The 21,490-nt window shown below is 38.1% G+C and overlaps 1 protein-coding gene across 3 annotated transcripts in view; it reads left to right on the top strand.

Moving 5' to 3' along the window:
- LOC149256230 (GPCR-type G protein COLD1-like) overlaps window positions 1-21,490 on the top strand; it is a 402,810-nt gene that overhangs the window by 102,699 nt on the left and 278,621 nt on the right. For 2 of the 3 annotated variants that reach the window (XR_016267270.1, XM_089460700.1), the window contains exons 3-4: window positions 10,210-10,317; window positions 15,451-15,571. Coding sequence is in view for 2 of the 3 variants with exons in the window: in XM_089460700.1 (XP_089316826.1) it covers window positions 10,210-10,317; window positions 15,451-15,571 (229 nt within the window). In the remaining variant the exon portion in view is untranslated. The remainder of the gene's footprint in view (window positions 1-10,209; window positions 10,318-15,450; window positions 15,572-21,490) is intronic. The other variant, XM_089460701.1, reaches the window with a different exon arrangement.

Here is a 21,490-nt window from a genome sequence, read left to right as displayed (position 1 = left end):
TGTGATATTAACTGGATCGATATTTATTCCTTTATCTTCAACTTGGACTGAAATGACTGGAGACTTCAATACTTCTCCTTGAAGTTGTTCTAACTTGTCATTTAGTGACTTCTTGTCACTTTTAAGCTTCTTAATTTGCGTAAGTAGGGCTTGGTTATGATTCCTTAGACGTGAAAGTTCATCATTTTTTGAATTGTCGACTTTTTCCTTAGTATCCTTTTCTTTATTTTTGATCTGTTATAATAACCTTTGATTCAAAGTTTTTAAACGCAAATTTTCTTCTTCCTTCTTCGATAGATTCTTGTTGAATTTCTCCTTAGAACTTTTGTTCTCTTGCTTTAATTTTTGCTTCTTAATCTTGGACTTTTTGACTTGTTCAAGTAATTTTTTTGTGAGAATTTCTGAATCTAGACATCAAAAATCCTACTGCAATCATTGGTTTATCATCTCCTACTTGTTCTGTACATTTAACAAGCTATTTAATTACTTAAACAATGATGAAAACACTATTGCAGCCTACACATACATACAGATCATGAACTGAAATAAACTGAGACAATCACACAAGGGACATTATTATTTTTGGACAATCGTCCCCGGAAAAACCCAATGCGGGAAAACTGGTGCAACGTATAGAGAGTTTGTATTAGTACGCAGATTTCTGAATACAACTAGGGTGTTATATCTGGCTACCCAACAGAGAATAAACCTTGCAGAAGTACCTCTCTTCGGAGTCAGATATTTTGGCAATCGAGCAGCTGGATGATTAAACCCCACAGATGACAACTGCTGTTCCCAGTGCTGGGCAATGATGGCTACTCCAAGCTCTGCATTGGAACTGCGTCACCTCCTCTAGGAGTTGCGTCACCCTCCTAGTGAGCCTCCCTTGCTCAGAAGTCGATATGCTGAACTGCTACTATCTCTGCCCCACATAAAACCTCAACACTGCCTCTATGGAACTTCGTCAACCCCTCTAGCTTTTGCGTCAACCCCTCTAGCTTCTGCATCACCCTCTTTGGAGCTGCGTTGTCTCTTCTACTGCTGCTCTGCCTCTCTGCTATGTATCCTCAGCCTTGGACTGAAGTCTCTCTGCCGAATTGCCCCTCTCATTGCAACTCAGATCACTTAGCTCGACTCTCTCAGCAAACCACGACCCAGAAAAATCGAACTCTTTGATCTCTTCGTGTATCTCCAACTGACCCTCAAGCCTCCTCTTATACTTTTCCTGTTGATGAATCAACGACCGTGATCTAGTCTCTAATCAACGACTAAGATTAAAACAGGCTTGACCCTTCTCACTTAGAAGTTTCTCACCCATATTCTTATTAATACACATTAATATTTTTATTTTCCTAAGTTTAGACTTAGTAACCCATTAAAATATTAATTATTTTAATAACTCCTCATCTGGGTGGAATTTCTTCAAACGATTTTTGGGTTCTGGAGATCTCATATGTTCGCCCCTCCACAAAATTTCGGAGCTAGAGCACATCTGATGCTACCCAAAATCAACACTCCCTCTTAGCGAGGAATGTGCTCTAACAATACTTCTCAATAGAAGTACTACACTAATCCACTGCATCGGTCCTCTGTGCTGCTGATGGTTGGCCAGCTGCCCTTCATCCACTGCACTGCTGCTTCCCGTACTGCTGCCCTTCATCCACTGCACTGCTGCTTCTGGTACTACTGCCCATGGCTCTACCACTGCCACTGCTGCATCTGTATTACAACTCCCTCTCAAAATGCTGCATCATGCTGCCCATAGCACTGCCAGTGCTAACTGCTGCACTACAACTCAGTTGCTGAGAAGTGAGCAACTAAAAACTCACCTAAACACTGACATGCTGGTTAGTATGGATGCCTCGTGATGCTAAAGCTACCTTTGCTGCTAATCTGTGCTGCCCCTCTGCTGCTACTGCGCTGCTGCAAACTGCTCTGTGCCTCTCGCACTGCTACAACATGCATTGCACTGCCTCGGTCTTTGGCACTCTAGCAATGCCATTGTCGCTCCATCACACTTCGCTCCAACTGACACCCGTCATTATGCTACTGTCGTTAAGGGCTCCCATTGCCATATGTGATCCAAGAGTTTGGGCACCTCAAGGATCTTGCCCCCATGTAGTCCTCTCGGCTACAACTTCATATCGCCCCACCTCTTCTCCAGAGGTGCATGAGCACTCATGGCGCAATCGTCATCCTCGCCTTCCTTGTTAGCTTTCGCTAGAGCAACCTTTGAGTCAGAAGCCTCCCCCTTTCCCTTCTTTTGGGGGCACTGAGTGGCATAATGTCCCAGTTCCCCACAATTGAAGCATCTGACCTTGGTGATGTCCTTCTTCTTCCTCTTCTGTTGCACTTGCTGTCCCGACGATGCAAGCGCTGCATCCTCCTCCTCCTCCTTGACCTGGGCAAAGGGAGCCTCATGCAGAGCCACGCAGTAGTTGGGAGGGCTGACGGAGTTGGTTGAGGAGGCCGGGTTGCTAGTGCTGGGATTGCGCAGAGCCTAGGAGCTCTCACCTTCAGGTTGCTGGTGCCGGGATTGCGCAGAGCCTAGGAGCTCTCACCTTCAGGTTGCTGGTGCCGGGAAGGCTGTGGGAATATTGTAGAGTGGAGCTGGTGAGGTACTGTAGTCAGAACAATACCTAACAGAGCAAGGCCAAGAGGTAGGGGGCATCTCGACAGCGGTAGAAGGATTTCTAGGAGGGAAATCGAGACTCAGAGGGAGTCTAGAAGAGAACTTCCAGACGAGAAGTAGAGACTCGGAGGAGTCTAACAGAGAACTTCCAGGAGGGAAGTAGAAGAGAATCATGGCACTACACGGAGTAAGAGACCAGGATAGACTAGACGGAGCGTCGAACTTTGTAGTCTGGAAGGCCAAAATCTTATCCGTACTTGACAAAAATCGTGTCAAGAACTTCGCCTTAAAGGTTATAGCTATCCCAGTTGACCCCAATGATAACGACAAGTACGAGGAGGCAATGGCGAGGGCCAAGAGCATCATCCTTGACGGGGTCAAGGACCATGTAGTACCACACATTGCCGAGAAGGAAACGACATATGAGATGTGGGAGGCCCTCAAGAAATTGTACCAACATACTTTTGTGCAGAGAAGAATGTTACTTGAGAATCAGTTGAGGTCGTATCAGATGAAGAAGGGAGAACCGATCGACACCTTCCTCGGAGGACTGAACGAGATCCGAGATCAGTTGACTGCTATAGAAGCCACACCGGATCAGGAGTTGATGGTGAGGACGACCCTGAATGCAGTCTCAGAAGACTGGGAGGTATTTGTCCAGAGTATACTGGGCAGAGGGACACTTCCAGCTTGGATAAGATGTGGGTGGCTTTTCGCCAGGAAGAGATCAGACGACATTCAAAGACGGGTAGCAGCAACAAGGGGATCAAAGTCAAGCGGGAGGAGGAAGATATTGCCCTAACATCTGAGGGAAAGCAGGAAAGGAGGAAGAAGAAGGATCTCTCCAAGATCAAGTGCTTCCACTGTGGGGAGCTGGGTTATTATGCGACCCAGTGTCCAAGGAAGAAGAGTAAGGGAGAGTCTTCCGAGACGAAGGCAGCACCAGCAAGGGCAGAGAAGGAAGTTTTGACAGATGATGACTGTGCCATGAGCGCACACGCACCACTTGAGCGAAAGTGGGGAGACATCGAGCTGTAGTCAGGAAGACTACAGGCGATGAGGGGCAGGATCCTCGAAGTACCCAGCCTCTTGGATTAGACCTTTCTACGGGAGCCTCGAAGAGGAGTAGTAGGATTGGCTGAGTCGGGTAAAGATGGATGCGGATGGAGCGACAAAGAGAGCTACAGTGCAAGAGTCGAGACAACGCAAGGCTAGCAGGCTGCAACAGTGCGAGAGGCACGAGAGTGTTGCACCAGTGCAGGATGGCACAAAGAGGTGTGCAACGGTGCGAGATGCAGGGAATTGTTGCAGCAACGCAAAGGTTAGAGAGGGAGCACTTGTCAGTGGTAGAGGGAGCTTCAGCATCAGTGGGTGTCTCTAGCCCAATAGAGAGGTAAGATTGGGAGATCAGTTACTTCTCAGTAACTGAGTTGTAATGCAACAGTGGGTAGCACGATGCAACATGATGAGAGTAGGTGCAGTGCTGGGAGAAAGGACCAGCAACAACACAAATGTAGAGGGAGCTGTTGTACAGATGCAACAGTGGCAGTGGCAGAACCATGGGCAGCAGTGCAGGATGCAGCAGTGCAGAGGATGTTGGGCAGGAAGACCTAGCATTAGCACAGGTACCGATGCCGGATGATCAGAGTAATACTCAGTGAGGAGTATTGCTAGAGCACAGTCCTTGCTAAGAGGGAGTGTTGATTTGGGGTAGCATCAGACGTGCTCTAGCCATAAAATTTGGTGGACAGGTTGGGGCATATGAGATCTCCAATATCCAGAAAGGGTTTGGGCAGATTCTAAATAGTTTAGGAGATATTAAAATAATTAATATTTTTAATGGAGTCCCTAAGTCTAAACTTAGGGAAAATAAAATATTAATGTGTATTATACTGTGTAAGAATGGTCCAAAAGACTTGGATCAATCTAGATCTAATCTTAGTCGTTGATTAGGGACTTAATCTTAGCCGTTGATATGTCAACAGGAAAAGTATAAGAGGAGGCTTGAGGGTCACTTGGAGAACACACCAGAGTGATTAGTCATTCTATTCTTTAAAGCGGGGTTTGCTAAGAGAGAGAATTAGTGATCAGGAGTTGCAGCTGAGGGGCATTGAGTACAGAGAGACAGATAGGCAGAGATAGTGCCGGGAGAGTAGCGCAATAGCTAGGGAGAGTGACGCAGAGCCTATGAGGGCTCATGCAGGGTCACGCAGAGGCAGCCGGGAGCTGCGCAAAGCCTCAGAGAGGCCAACGTTGCTGACGCAGAGGGCCAAAGGGTTGACGCAGGGCTAGCGCTGGGCAGAGAGGGGTTGACGCAGTCCAGAGAGAGGCTGATGCTAGGGTTTCTGGGGCAGATTGGTGCTGAGGAGCTGTCGGAAGGATTATCCGGGGTTTCAGCGAGGAGATTTGTCTCAAACTGAGAGGTATTACTGCCAAGGAAATTCTTTGTTGGGTAGGCCAGTTTCGACACCCATATTGTACTCTGATATTGCTTAATAAGAAAACCCTCAGATAGCTGCACCGATTTTCCCACATTGGGTTTTTCCGGGGACATTGGTCCAAAAATAATGGTGTCATATGGTGTGATCGTTTCTGTTTCCTTTAGTTGTTGATCTGTAATATGTTGAGCATGCATTAGTGTTTATTTTCAGTATTTACACTGTAAATAACTTGCTAAGTAACATAACAAGTAGGTAAGAATAAATCAGATAAAGTGCATGGATGGTTTCTAACTAAGTAGACTTAGAAACTTCAACAGATACCATGTGAGAATTTCTGAACCTGCACATTAGAAATCCTACTGCAATCACTGGTTTATCATCTTCGACTTGTTCTTTACATTTAACAAATTATTTAATTACTTAAACAACGATTAAAACGCTATTGCAGCCTACACATACATACAGATCATGAATTGAAATAAACTGAGATAATCACTTAAGGGACACCATTATTTTTGGACAATCGTCCCCGAAAAAACCCAATGCAGGAAAACTGGTGTAACATATAGAGGGTTTGTATTATTAAGCAGATTTTTGAATACAACTAGGGTGCCATATCCAGCGCACCTAACAGAGAATAAACCTAGCAGAAGTACCTCTCTCCGGAGACAGATATTTTGGCAATCCAACAACTGGATGATCAAACCCCACAAATGACAACTGCTGTTCCCAGTGCTGGGCAGCGATGGCTGCTCCAAGCTCTGCGCTGGAACTGCGTCACCTCCTCTAGGAGCTGCGTCACCCTCCCAGTGAGCCTCTCTTGCTCATAAGTCGATATGCTGAACTGCTGCTCTCTCTGCCCCACAGAAAACCTCAACACTGCCTCTAAGGAATTGCGTCAGCCCCTCTAGCTTTTGCGTCAGCCCCTCTAGCTTCTGCGTCACCCTCTCTGGAGCTGTGGTCTCTCTTGCTGCTGCTCTGCCTCTTTGCTATGTATCCTCGGCTTTGGACTGAAGTCCCTTTGTCGAATCGGCCCTCTCACTGCAACTTAGATCGCTTAGCTCGACTTTCTCTGCAAACGACGCCCCAGAAAAATTGAACTCTTTGATCTCTTTGGTGTATCTCCAACTGACCCTCAAGCCTCCTCTTATACTTGTCCTGTTGATGAATCAACGACTGTGGTCTAATCTCTAATCAATGGCTAAGATTAAAACAGGCTTGATCCTCTTCCCTTAGAAGTTTGTCACCCATATTCTTATTAGTACACATTAATATTTTTATTTTCCCAAGTTTAGACCTAGGAACCCATTAAAAATATTAATTATTTTAATAATTCCTCATCCAGGTGGAATTTCTCCAAACGATTTCTGGGTTCTAGAGATCTCATGTGTTCTAGCCCCTTCACAAAATTTTGGAGCTAGAGCACATCTGATGCTACCCAAAATCAACATTTTTTATTATGGTCCCTGAGGCGCAAAATCTCCTCAGTACTTTCTGTTGGTTTTTCATGAAACCGACCATTGAGATTTTATATTTCTTCTATGATGCTTTGTTCTTTGGTTGAAATTTTGCGATTTCTTCCTTTAATTGTTTTATTTGTATCTGCTCATTATCGTTATTCTCTTTGGTACTAAATAATCTTCCACACCTTGGACATCTTAAATTGCATTTTTTTTTTTAATATAAGTATATCCAATTTCATCTAGACAAAATGGACATTTAGTCCAAAATAGTGATTGTTGTGTGGGACTCATCTTGACTACTTCCTTCATTATTTTCGAATTATGCTCCATTTTTCTTGACTTAACCTTCCTTGCTAATTTAATTTAATTTAATTAATTAATTTATAATGTTTATATATATATATATTAATTGTCTTTTTCTTTTGTTTTTTTAACTTTATTTTGTTTTATAATTTTTTTTTCCTATGTATATTTAATTTTTTTTTTCTTTCTTTTTGAAAAGTTACGACCCTAATGAAAAGTGGCTATTCACCTCTTTGGGGTATAATATAAATTATATGTCCACTTATGTGCCTTTGACTCGGTTAATTCTATCCACATAAAAAGTAAAACTTACCATTCACATAAAGAGATTTTGTATTCCTTTTGTTCTTCTTTTACCTTGAAAATACCATGGGCACCATGGGTTGCTAGAACCACAAGATTGTAAACCACTTAAGGAAGAATCAAGATAATCTTAACTACTCTTCCTTCTCTTACATATAGTTTTAAATATATTTGGAAAGATTCCCTTTTGACTTTATCATGCACTTTTTATCAATAATGTAGAACCTTTTTATATATATGAATGTTCTCCTTCAAAATTTACATCAGACTATATTTTTTTAATTATATATATATATATATATATATATATATTTTTAACTCTTTTCTTTCATAATTTTTTTTCCAATTCTTTTTTTAACTGTTGTTTTCTTTTTATTTTTTATTTTTTAAAGTGGCCAAGCCTCCAAGGGCCTGATGGCGAAATGGAGAATCTCCGAACCTTAATGAATCGAAACACTTAACTTGCGATGACAACAAAGCTGACAGAGATTAATTGCCAAAGGCCGAGATCAACCAACCTAGCTTTGATACCAATGTAACGATCAAAAGTCGTATACGCAACAAAAATCTTTAAAATACTTCAAAGACGTAAATGTCCATTGCAAGACATGTAATTGTATATTGAATTCATGTAAGATGAGATGATTACAAATGAGAATGAGGGCCTGCTTGTATACCCTAGGTAGGTTCCCTTTCATATATGGTCATGGCTCTAAGAAACCTAGCTCTGATACCAATGTAACGACCAAAAGTCATATATGCAACGAAAATCTTTAAAATACTTCAAAGACGTAAATGTCCATTGCAAGATATGTAATTGTATATTGAATTCATGTAAGATGAGATGATTACAAATGAGAATGAGGGCTTGCTTATATACCCTAGGTAGGTTCCCTTTCACATAGGGTCATGTCTCTAAGACATGCCTCTTCATTACTAACTAACTAACCATTAGTTAATTAATTATTAATTATTATTATTATTATATTTATATTTATCATTTTTATATGAATTATATTCGTAACAAAGATCAGAATTGTAGTGCAGGGTGTGCTTCATGTGTGAAGTAGTCATTGTAATTGATCCATATTCTCATCTGAATTAATGCAAAGAAACAGAGGGGTTTTTCCTAGTTGGGTTCCCTTGTAAAATCACTGTGTTCCTTGTGTTTTGATGGTTGCATGTTATTGCATGTGTTTCCATCGTGTGTTTTTCTTTTTGTAAAATAGTAGAAGCAATTTGTGTCTCTTGATTTCAGTTCGAATTCATTAGCAGTAGCAAATTTCAAGTCATTTCTACAAAGTCTTGGTGATTGTATCATAACACAATGTCATTTTTCCCAGGGTCTGTTTGCACAATGAATAGCCAGGGTTCTTGTGTAGGGTATTTGTTCTATACCTCAGAGAACTATTGTGACTTCCAAATACTGGTGTTGATGCATTGGGATGTGATTGATGTTGATTGAGTATTGAGACAAATGGACATTGATGTTTGCCCTATAATAGTGACTTTGTGAAAATGGCTAGATTATGTGCGTAACATTGGCTATGGCAATTTTTGATACCTTTCTGTTAATGAAAACAATAGTAACCTTCTGATGACAACTGTGGCCTTGTGTCGCTACCTCTTGACAATATCTACATGACAATATTGCCGTCTTTGATCCTTGTATAACAATTGTACATGTTGACATAAATTTATGATTGTTGTTGAGCAAGTGTTTAGGACAGAATATACAGTGACTTAACTTGGTTGGCTAATGAACAATGAGATAGTTTGTCCATGGGAGAGACTCTTGACAATGATACCTACAGTGATGCTTGGCAGCACTATATACCAGTGACCTTGATGACAATCGTATCCTTAATAGTGATACTAATTGCTTGACATTGATTGAGGTATGATGGTGACCATGGTGTATGAATTGACAATGATGATGAAAATGTGCCATGAGAACGTTGAGGATGTTCCTCTGACACCAATTGTTGGAAATACTAAGAGGGGGGTGAATCAATATTTCTCTCAAAAACTAGGGTGTTATAGCATCCTTCCAGTGGGAGCTGGTAAAACCAGGGTGTTGGAGCATTCTTTTAGGGGTTGGAGCTTCCTGATAAATTGAATTCTTTTCTAATAGAGTACTAGGAAGTTGGAGTTGATAAATATTGTACTCATAAATTATATTAGAAAGCGTTCAATGTTTTTTTTTCTCTCAGAAGGGTTTCCACTTAAAATTTCTTGTATACTGTTGTTGTGATTTGATGCTAATGACGTTTAATGCTCTGAAAATTTAAGAATTAACTAATTGAAGTGAAACACTGATTCATCTCCCTCTCAGTATTTCCAACATTGGGAACATGTGAGGTTTGAGTCTAGATGAATTGTGAATGAATAATAATCTTTTATGTATGGTTATGTTGGGTGGGGCTCTTAAAGTTTTAGTCCTCTCTCACATAAAAATAAGTTGGTCTATTTCATGCTAAATGTTCTTTAAACAAGTAGAAACTTATTGTGTGCTCTTTGCATTGGCACATGTAGCTCTACATAATTTGGAGATCTATGTAGTTGGGTGAGCGTTTAAAGATGCAATCCTCTCTCTCTCTCTCCCGCAATGCATAATTTTGTCTATTTTGTGCCAAAGATTCTTCAAACAAGTAGAAATTTATGGTATGTTCTTTCAATATTGTACATTTACTCTACATGATTGAGATTTGTTTATTGGATGTCAATGACTTATTTTTAACGAGGTTTAACGTTTGTAGCAATGAGTATACTTATATTATTTTGTTAGCATTGACTTGACATACCTTTGGTTGAGTGTTTTTATTCAAATGCTTTAGCCTTGGAGATTATAATTGCATGGTTGACACATTGTTTTTGAATAGAATATATATGCAAAATGTTGAAAGGACACGGGAAAATGAAAATCTAATAAAATATATCTTTAAATCAACTATTTTTATGTTTGCTTAACATGCATTTTTCTTGCCTTTACTGTTATGGTTTTATTTATTATCTTATGATTTTCATCATGTTTAAAAAATTTCATCATCCGTTTCTTTTATTGTAGGTGTAGGCAAAGAACGAGCAGCGTTGGGAGCAATTTTGTTCCTATTGGCTTTTCTGTATGCATTTTGGCGCATGGGCATTCACTTCCCCATGCCTTCCCCAGATAAAGGTTAGAAAGAAATTGGAATAGTAGGGTCCTTAACAATGTGAACTTACAAAGATGAAGTAATCTATAATATTCAAACAATACATAACTAGCTTTTTAGATGACATTATGGAATAATGATAAAATATATTTTATGTCAATTTTTAAGTGCAAGTAAGACAAGCACAATTTTCTGCCTAATAATTACTTCCAATGATACAATTTATCTTCTTAGCACAATTATGATCATTAAGCAATTACACTTCAATTTGTTTTAACCATAAATACAGTAGGGCAGTAGAGATCATAGTAAAATAAAGATGCACAAGGGACAAAATTTATGTTGGGAAAACCCCAAACCAGGAGAAAAACCCAACAACCTTTTCTTAGGAGAAATTGTCTAATTCAATCAATTTGTACATCTAAATTTCCAGTAAAATATAGTCAAATTAACCATACCACTTTCCAAGTCAAATCTGGTCAAAGGAAAGAGAAAGTCAAGCTTCTATTTAGCAAGTCAAACTTGGTCAACACATTGAATTTCAGCCTCTGCTGCTCTTGGTCAACTACGGCCAGGGAAGCTGAGTTTTGGCCTTGCAATTCCTTAGAAAAATTTGGTCAAACTTTCACAATTGACCTATGGTTAACGCTGGCCAAACAGTTTGGTCAATGTCCCATTCTTTGCCCAGAAATTTGGTCAACTGTCTAGTCAAGGAACCCAAAAGATTTGGTCCAATAGCCAGTCAAAGGTTTGGTCAAAAGCAACCTAGAAAATGCCAAGTCAATGCTGGTCAATGAGTCAAATTTCAATTCAAAAATTTCGGTGGTCAACTTTAGTTTTTTTCCTTCTTTGCACATGTGAACATAATTCTTCTATATGATTCGAGTTGTTGAGATGATATCCAAATGAGGAAGGTCAAATGTCAATATATACATGTCCATTCATGTGGGTTTTGACCAAGGGTTAAACCCCTTAAAGTGGTGGGACTGACTTGTCAATTTTGGAGCCTACATAATAGTTTTGTTTTCCTTTGACTTTGTTCACTTAAATACCAATCGTAGCTACATATTTTAAACGCTCCCTCTTGTTGAGAAATCTAAGGGGCAATGGTTAAGATGATTTCTCTTTTTATGATAACTACTTGTGATGTCTTTTTACTTTTTACTTTTTAGTTTCTTCACTTATTATTATGTTCGGATATCATCAAACAACTACCAAAACAAGAAGAACAATAATACACAAGAACATAGAATGTAGGCTGCAAGCCAGGGCCAAAACCTCTCCACTTGAGAGGAAAACCTGAAAAATATCTTCTCTTCTTATAGATTCTTCAATTGACGAATTCCAAGACCTCTAGACCAAGACCAATACCCTCCAAGACCAAGTCCAACCTTTCTAAATGATGTGCTTCCCTTGTCCAAGTCAAACCCAGTCAAATCTCTTCTAGCAACACAACATCGACCCACAACTTCAGAATTTTGGCCTCTACTGCAGATCTGAAATTTTTGCCCCCCTGCAACTGCAATTGCATCCACACGTGTGAGCGAAATTAGTCTTTCAAGGCCTCCCAACAACTTTGCTTGTCTTGCTTCCTTATCTAGGGTTAGTAGCAGACCTAGTAGACCCTTCTTCTAGCAGATTTGATGCTCTTCCAATTGATAGAGAATTTCGACCATGAAGCTGCAAACCCTAGCTTCTCTTCTTCACACGCTCCTTTCACTGCTCCTCGATATTCTGCTTTTGTTGAGGAAGGGGCTATTACATGCTGCTTCTTGCTGGTCCATGTGACTGCACCCGTGCCAGGGCTGAAAACATATCCAAAAGTGGATTTTTTGTCATCAATAGAACCTGCCCAATCTGAATCTGTATATTGACACAACCTAGGTTCTTTGCTTGTGTTATACAAAATGCCAAAGTAAAGTGTCCCTTTCACATAGCTTAGTACCCGCTTTGCTGCAGTCTAGTGCTCTACTTTTGGCGTTGTCATAAATCTGGAGATGTAGCTCACAAAAAAACATAAGTTAGGTCTAGTGGCTGTAAGATATATCAAGCTGCCCACTAGTTGCTTGTATATGGACTCATTAACTGCCTTAGAGTCCGCCTGGGCTAACTTGTCTTTTAATGATTGCTTATCATCCTTAAGTTTTGTAATTTGAGTGAATAAACTTTGATTATGGTTTCTCAGACATAAGAGTTCTTTGGTTTCTGATTCATCAATCTTAGTTTCAATGTCTTGACTTTTAAGCTTCTCATCTTTTAGATCTTTGATTTGTTCCAATAACCTTTGGTTCAGGTCTTTTAAGCATAAATTTTCTTCTTCCTTCTCTGATAGAATCTCGTTGAATTTCTTCTCGACACATCCCTTTTCTTATTCTACTTTTTTTCTTTCGTTCCTTGAACTTCTTGACTTTCACACGCAATTTTTGGCTATGGTCCCTTAGACGCAAAATTTCCTCATTTTTTTTAGTTAATTTTTGTTCTAGTTTTGCAATTTTTTCCTCTCGTTTTGTCATTTGCATTAGTACATCATCTTTACATTCTTCCGCATTAAATAATTTTCTACATGTTGGACAACATAATTTGAAATTTTTACGAATCTAAGGATATTCAATATATGTCATACAAAACAAACATTTAGTCCAAAATAATGATTGTTGTGCGGAATTCATCTTGACTTCCTTCGTCATTTTCGAATTGGACTCCATTTGTTTGTCGAATATTAATTATTGTGTTTGTCAAAGAACTTAGGGTTTGTAAATAAGCCCTTTTTTTCTTAATTTGTATAATTGTGTGTTTTTTTATAACTAAATAATATTCTTTTTAACTATTTTTTCTATAATTTTTATTTTTTATTTATTTATTTTTATTTTTATTTTTTATCTTTACTGGTTTTTTATTAGGGTTTTTTATGAACGATTTTTTCTTTTAATAACTTTTGGTATAATTTTTATTTTTTTATTTTTTTTTCCCTTTATATATATATATTTTTAAATTCTATAATATTTTTTTTCTATTTTATTTTATTTTTTAAATAGTAACCTTTAATTTTTCTTTTTTGACTTCTTATTTTTATTTTATTTTATTTATTTATTATTATTTTTTTAAAATGGCCAAAGGCCTGACGATAAATGGAGAATCTCTCACTATATAGCGAAACACTTCAATTACGACGACGATCAAGTTGACGACAATTTGATGGCCAAAGGCTGGGATCAACCAACATGGCTCTGATACCAAATGGAACAAAGAAAGTTTGACTTTCAAGTTAAATACTCTAGAAGACTTGGAATATAAAGATCTCCATTGAGATACAAGAATATATATTAAAATGTATGAGTAAGAATGATGTTACAAATGAGAGTGAGGGGCCTGCTTATATACTAGGTAGGTGTCTCTTCATGGAAAGTCATGTCCCATTTAGACATGCCTCTTAAACACTAATTATTAATTAACTAATCATTATTACAATTATCATCATTATTTATATTTAATATATTTTATTCATAACATTATTCCCAAATCACTTTTACATCAGATTTGACTAAAACACTAGGACTTACCTAAGACTTTGACGAAGAATTCCACCCTAGCTTTGGGGTGAGGTTGGAGGGAAAAACTTTGCTGACCATTTGTATTTAGTAACACACGAGTTAGTGAGACGAAAAACCTCTTAGGATGAAACTCTCGCCAAAATACTAGGCTTAACTAGGTTGTTACATACCTCTTAGGATGAAACTCTTGCCAAAATAATAGGCTTAACTAGGTTGTTACATACTTTCACGGTCCTACTCGCATCATTTAGATTATATAACTTGCAGAATGGGTTTACAAATAGCATGTAGACCGCTGATAGATGATCTGATCTTTCGAAAAATTTGGCCCTTCAGCTTCCTTGGAACTTTGACAAATTGAGTGCAATAGGTTGTAAACTTGGTCCTTTGGGTCAAAACCCCAAACCTTGGGAGTCTTGCCCACAAGCTCCCTTTTTGTGGGTTTTCTCCTGTCAGAAATATCTTCTGAGCCACCCAAATTTCAACACTGATCATATAGGACTGCAGGCTGGCTGGCTGTCCAAGGAGGATTTTTTTTTCTCCTTATGGGTTACTCATTTTTTTAATACTGGCTTCAAGTAGTAACAAAATCACCCTTTTTTGATTTGCATGTGCATTCAAGGTCACCCTTGAAAGGGGCCTTTATCTCTAAACTTTGAGCTTTATAAATATTCTATACATTCTGTTTTTATAAATGTTTGAGTCATCATTCGTTCATTTGAAGCTCTATTTTCTACTTTATGACCCCATTTAGCTCTTGGAGATTTTGGCACTAGTCTTACACCATCAACCACCATAAAATCAATCTAATAAACCTAAATAAAATCCTGTTTCATTAAGGCACCTCTTCATTTCATCTTGAGATTTAGTTTTATTTCCTTGGTGATCCTAATCCGAGGGATACACCCCTTGTAGTGGAGGAGAGCTGGTTTAAATTGAGAAGAGGATGAGGGGTGAAATGGGCACCCTCTGGAAGTTCTCTTTTAGTTTTGCATCAATGTTAGGGCTTCGGATCTTAAGTGCAAGTTGAATTGTCAACACATTGCAAAGGGATAAATTTGATCCTTGGACTTGCTTCTACGTGCATAAACCTGGCTTGGATCACCATCTTCTACTGTAACCCATCTTTCTCTGTCATAGACCTGCACATCATGGTGGCCTGACGACACTGTGTAATGACCATGGGTGCTCACAGACTTACCTTCATCTGTATTCATTTCTCTCCTTATCCTCTCATTCTTTTCACAGATTATATATATATATATATATGTGTGTGTGTGTGTGTGTGTGTATTGAGCCAATCATCTCCCCACCATATCTTCTTCCTGGCTTTCCAAAATTCTGGCAGATTCACATCCTTATCCAGGTAGCATGGCCTTGCTGTAACTTGTGAGCTCAATTATCTATTGGGCTTTATATGCAATAGCCTCTCTCTAATTCTTATAAAATAATATAGGAAGATATTAAAATATCATTGCTTAAATTCCTTCTTTTCTCATATTGTTCGATCTGTCTGGTGTTATTTGCTTCGTAGTCATTGAAGCTTGTTTTATGTCCATTTTATACTATGTACCCATGATTTACCGATTCATGTTTGGTATGCAGGTTTTTTCACAATGCCTCAACTAGTCAGCAGAGTTGGAGTGATAGGTGTCACAGTCATGGCTGTGCTTTCTGGTTTTGGAGCAGTGAATTTACCCTACAGCTATTTGTCACTTTTCATTAGGTTAGTTAAACTTATCATTTTAAGCTGGGATGCAGAAGTGTATAAATGTATATGTTACTCTTGATTTTATGAATCTTTGTAAGAATTTGTATAAAGTGATGGGTATAAGTTTGTTGAATCACACATTGAGATAAGCATAAGATGATGGGGAAAATCAGGACCATGTAAATATAATGTTTTGATGTCAGACAAATTACTAGTCGTAAGTCCTTGAATGTTAGTCCCACTGAACTAATGTTAGTCCAAATATTATAAAATGTTATAATAGGCTATGTTGTTAATCCCCCAAGCATTCGATAGATTAGTTGAGTGCTAGCTAGGGAATGTTAAAAATTAAAATAATAGACTGTAAAGGCTATCAAATTATCCTTCCATTCCTTGTTTTGAGTGGGTTGCGTTCAATGGGGGTCTTCATGTTAAGAAATCTTCTCCTTTTATATTTGATTAGTTCTCGGTAATGTAATTCTACAGCTGAGTTCCTAATCTTTTGCTATATCTCAAATGAACTAGCTGTTATGAAGGTCAACTTGTTAGAAAGGTCAAGCTGGACATTGGAGGTGCCATGGACCGAGAAGTTAGAAGGACCAACAAACTAGTCATTATGAAGTCAAAGCAGCATCTCATGGACCAAGTCGAATTCTCTCCCAAGCAAGTTGAATTACTATGGACCAAGTTGAACCTTCTCAAGGATGTTGGAGTGGGATGTTAAACTACTTATTGTAACTATTCTTTATATTTGACTATTTCAGGCCAAAAGCAAAGGCAATCGTGGACCAAATTGTGCTGTGTGAATTCAACCCATTAGTGGGCAAAGTTCTTGTTGTAGTGTAATATTTTATGAAAAATATTAAGTCTCCAACATGTGGATGACTAGTAACCTAAGTCACCTGACACGGGGATTCGGGACACGTAGGATTCGAGATTTGTGGTGTCGGATTCGGACACGCTGACCCCTCGAAACAGGACACGTTATATATTATTTTATTAATATATATATATATATATATATATATATATATATTAAAAATTAGATATTATCATATTTCTTACACAAATTTTAATTAATGATACAAATTTATTGATTTCAAACATAGATCTTCATCTATAGCTATTAGCATGCATAGTACATACAAAATTCAAATAAATGTCAGTGGTACTGGTCACATAAATGATAAATCTATTAAAAATTTAAATCATGATTCATAATTCATAACTGAAAGACAACTTACAACTACAAGATAGTAAGATAAACACACTGACAATTGTAGTTTTCTCATTAAGTCATCAAATCAAAATGTGTTACATAGGTAGTGTTGGTGCAATGCCAATGGCAAATAGAAATAGAAAATATAAAACAACTACAGGTATACAAGCCTCAAGGCATCGATCAGCATCAGAATCAGCATCACTGTCCCCATCATCATGGTCCCCACTGCTCTCCTCTGCATCCTCCTCCTCCCCTGTATCCATAGTCGCCTCTGCATCTGCTGGTATGGAGGTTGACCCCTCTAAGTCATCAAATCTAACAGGCTCTAGCACTGGATCATTGAGATCCATGTTGGCCAATGCCAACTCAACAGTGGTGTCCAGACCCATATCATCAGGAACAATGTTACTTGGGAGCGGGAGCGACATATTCAGAAGCTCTTGGTTTGGTGCTCTTGATTAAATACGAGTTCCATACCCTAATACATGACAAAATTCAATGGAAACATTGCAATCCCCCAATCCTAAAATCCTGAAAAACTGATAAGTCTGCTGGATTTTGAATGAAATCTAAAATTCTACTTTCTCCATGTGAAATCCAATGAGGCCGGAACCACTCTCAAACATCATGAGTCATTTCATGGTAATGTTAAAAATTTAAGTAAAAGGATGAAAATGAATATTAAGGAGAATGTCACTTTTACTTCAAGAATTTAACATTACCATGAATAGCATATCAATACTAGGGCCTAGACTTGATCATGAAGCTGCCAAAATGCTCTACTCCTTGCTGCAACAGCACAAATCACTTGCCAAATGAAAATATTAATGAGCAAACACGCCCTTTTCTTTCCCGCACTGAGCTTAGCGAGTCCTGGAAACAGGACACGTGTCCCAAAATCGCGACACGCTTTTCAAAATCGTGACACGACCTCGGACACGACGTGTCATATGATTTGGACACGAATCCGGACTGAATCGTGTCGGATTCGCTGGATTCGGGATTCGTAGGGGGTTTAGGACGAATCTGGTGACTTAGCTAGTAACAATAATTTTCTAGAGGAGTTCAACTAGTTGTTATATAAAGGTTAACCTCCCCTCTAGCAAAAAGTTGTTGTCTTGTGAGATTAGTGCCATTTTAATAAAGAACTCGTTTCCAAACTTGGGTAATAATCTTTACGTTTGTGGGTTGGCTCTTACTACTATATTTATTCTTCTCGATCATTTGTTGTAATTGTTTTCCATCTAAGTTATTTTCAAGCTAGTAAGATCACACAAAACCTAGAGGATTGAGCCATCGAGGGGCTACATAGTAATAGCAAAAGTGTCCTCAGACACAAATTTTATTAATAAGGAAAATAAAAATTACATAAAATCTTCAAGAGCTTACACACGATCACTCAAAACCAATGTTGCACAAAGCGCGATCGGGATTTAATCGGCGCCGGGAAAAAAGCGGAAAAAATCGACAAAAGCGGGAAAAAAGCGGAAAAAAGCGGGAAAAAAGCGTTTGACACAAAAATATTCATTTTTTTTCATTTTTTTTCAATTTTTTTAATATCTAAACCATCTACAACATAAAATAAATACATTGACACATAAATATGATAAAAAAACTAATATATAAGATGTTTAATATCATTTCTAGCGCTAAAATCACACATAACATTGAATCATGTCCTGAATAGTAAGTCCTGAGTCCCAAGTCCAACTCAGCCTCAAAATATCAACAAAAAATATGATAATGTATCTCATCATGTCATAATGTCATATACAATAAAATGAAAGTCTAATCCTATTGATTTCTTCTGCCCCTCTTGCAAGAAAATGGCACAGCTTTCTCTTTCCCTCTAGATGTAGAAGCTGGTGCCTGTGCTGGTGGAAATGGCAGTGGAGTCTGACGTGCTCTAGAAGCTGAAGAACTAGAAGTAGGAGCTATAGGAGGTAGACCACGTCCTCTACTGGTGGCAGGGGTAGGCTGGGCGGATGGTGTCACCTCGAAACATTACAATCTCCCAATCCTAAAATCCTGAAAAACTGATAAGTCTGCTGGATTTTAAATGAAATCTAAAATTCTACTTTCTCCATATGAAATCCAATGAGGCTGGAACCACTCTCAAACATCCTGAGTCATTTCATGGTAATGTTAAAAATTTAAGTAAAAGGATGAAAATGAAGATTAAGGAGAATGTCACTTTTACTTTAAGAATTTAACATTACCATGAATAGCATATCCATACTAGGGCATAGACTTGATCATTAAGTTGCCCCACTCAAAAATTATTTGTTTCTTTCAAAAAAATTGCATGAAAAAACCCAAAAAAAGTTATAAAACTATGCTGTCCCAAGCCCCCACGATTTTTTCCTTAAAAATCGCGATTTTTTCGATAAAAATCGGTATTAAAAAAAAGTGGCGATTTTTACGAATAAAAATCGCGATTTGATCGGGCAGAGGAAAAAATCGCGATTTTCCGATAAAATCGATTTTTTCCTTAAAAATTGCGATTTTTTCGATAAAAATCGGTATTAAAAAAAAGTGGCGATTTTTACGAATAAAAATCGCGATTTGATCGGGCAGAGGAAAAAATCGCGATTTTCCGATAAAATCGCGATTTTATCGCGATTTTAACAACACTGCTCAAAACACCCTTGCAAGTGGAGAGAAACAAGCTATAAATAAGCTTGTGTCCTAAACTAATTTTGTTATGGATCACTTATTTGATTTACAAGTGTCCATTTACATTTAATGCACTTGTAACAACACTCCTAACTATTTTCCTAAATTAGTTCCTAAGAAACGACACCTTTCTAGATGTCATATCTCTTATAACAAATAGATATTCTAAGAAGACTCTAAGACTCTAAATAATTAATTAAATATTCTAACAAAACTCTAAATAATTAAATATTAATTTATGTACTTTGGATCATACATCTAACATTCCCCCTTTGATCCAAAGGTACATTACAACAAATACCAAGCTCTTCCCTAAACTTAGTAAATTTGATCTTGCCAAGTGGTTTTGTGAAAATATCTGAGATCTGATCTTTTGAAGGACAATATACTGGTTTGATGACATCCTTTGCGATGAGTGTCTTGATGTAATGATACTTTGTGTCCACATGCTTTGTTTTGGAATGAAAAACTGGATTTTTGACAACCTTTATGGCTGACTGGCTGTTGATGAATAAAGATGTGGCTTCTGCTTGAGGAATGCCTAAATCTTGCAAAACTCTTTGCAAGCAAACAATTTCACGTGCTGCTTCCTTTGCTGATATATATAATTATATTCTGCTTTTGCCGACGAAATGGCCATTGTAGCTTGCTTCTTGCAACTCCAAGAAACTGTAGTTGATCCAATGTTCATTAAATAACTTGATGTTGATGCCCGATCATCAATACTTCCAGCAAAATCTGCATTGGAATATCCACCAAGTACAAAGTTCTTTGTCTTTTTGTAAAGAAGACCAAACTCTTTCACCCCTTGGATATGTCTATGGACCCTTTTTGTTGCATTCCAGTGGCATTCCCTTGGTTCATGCATAAAGCGTGAGAGAATATTGACTGCATAAGATATGTTTGGACGAGTGGTTGTCAGATAGGTCAAGCTGCCAATTAACTATCTATAAGTAGTACTGTTTACCAATTACCCCCCTTCAAATTTTGAAAGTTTTAAGTTTTGTTCCATTGGGGTGAGAACGGGCTTCCAATCATGCATTCCAAATCTTTTAAGTAGTTCAGATGCGTACTTTCTTTGACTAATGAAAATATTGATTGGATGTTGGAATACTTCAAATCCAAGATAGTAGTCAAGTAATCCTAGATCAGTGATCTTAAGTCCAGCGTACAACTCCTCCTTTATCTGCATAATATGATCATTATTGTTCCTGATATTGATCAAGTCATCCACATACATAAATAGAATCACTAGATTTTTACCCTGTTGGCGCACATATAACGTATCATCAGATTCACTTTGCTTAAAGCTAACCTTGTGAAGGTACTTGTCCAGTTTTGCGTACCGAGCTTGTAGAGCTTGTTTCAATCCATATAAAACCTTGATCAATTTGCATTCTTTGTGTTCCTGCCCTTCAATCTCAAACCCTGGAGGTTGAGTCATATATACTTCTTCCTGCACGTCTCCATTTAGGAAGGCACTTTTAACATCCATCTGATGTACTTTCCATCCTTTTTGAGCTGCTAATGCAAGAGCTAATCTGATGGTGTTCCATTTTGCTGCAGGTGCAAATGATTCTTCATAGTCGATTCCTTCTTGTTGTGCAAAACCTTTGGCAACAAGCCTTGCCTTGTACTTGTCAATGTCTCCATTAGGCTTATACTTAATTCTGTAAAACCATTTTCATTCGATGGCTTTCACATTTTTAGGACAGTCAACAAGTTTCCAAGTGTTGTTTTCCATCACTGCCTTGTATTCTTCAACCATTGTCTTTTCTTTGTATGTGGAGGGCTCAGTGAAATCATTTGTTATTAAGGAAAAATTATCTTCATTTCTTTGTGAACTTCTTGTCCTTGTTTTGTTTTGTTCATCTGGCCCGACATCCTTCAAAAGTCGAATATCTCATTTAGGAAGTTGATGTTCGCTTGTTTGTGGATCACAATAATCACCATCATTATAAAGTGGATTGATATAAACATATGTTCTTCGATCATCTAAAGGTTCAGGGGGTGGAGAGTCATCGTTAGATGAATTG

Source organism: Pinus tabuliformis, chromosome 7 (genome assembly GCF_031772625.1).
Source record: "Pinus tabuliformis cultivar Carrire ecotype Pingquan chromosome 7, CPIR1, whole genome shotgun sequence".
In the NCBI taxonomy this organism is placed as follows: domain Eukaryota; kingdom Viridiplantae; phylum Streptophyta; class Pinopsida; order Pinales; family Pinaceae; genus Pinus; species Pinus tabuliformis.
This window is presented reverse-complemented; position numbering and strand designations above follow the sequence as displayed.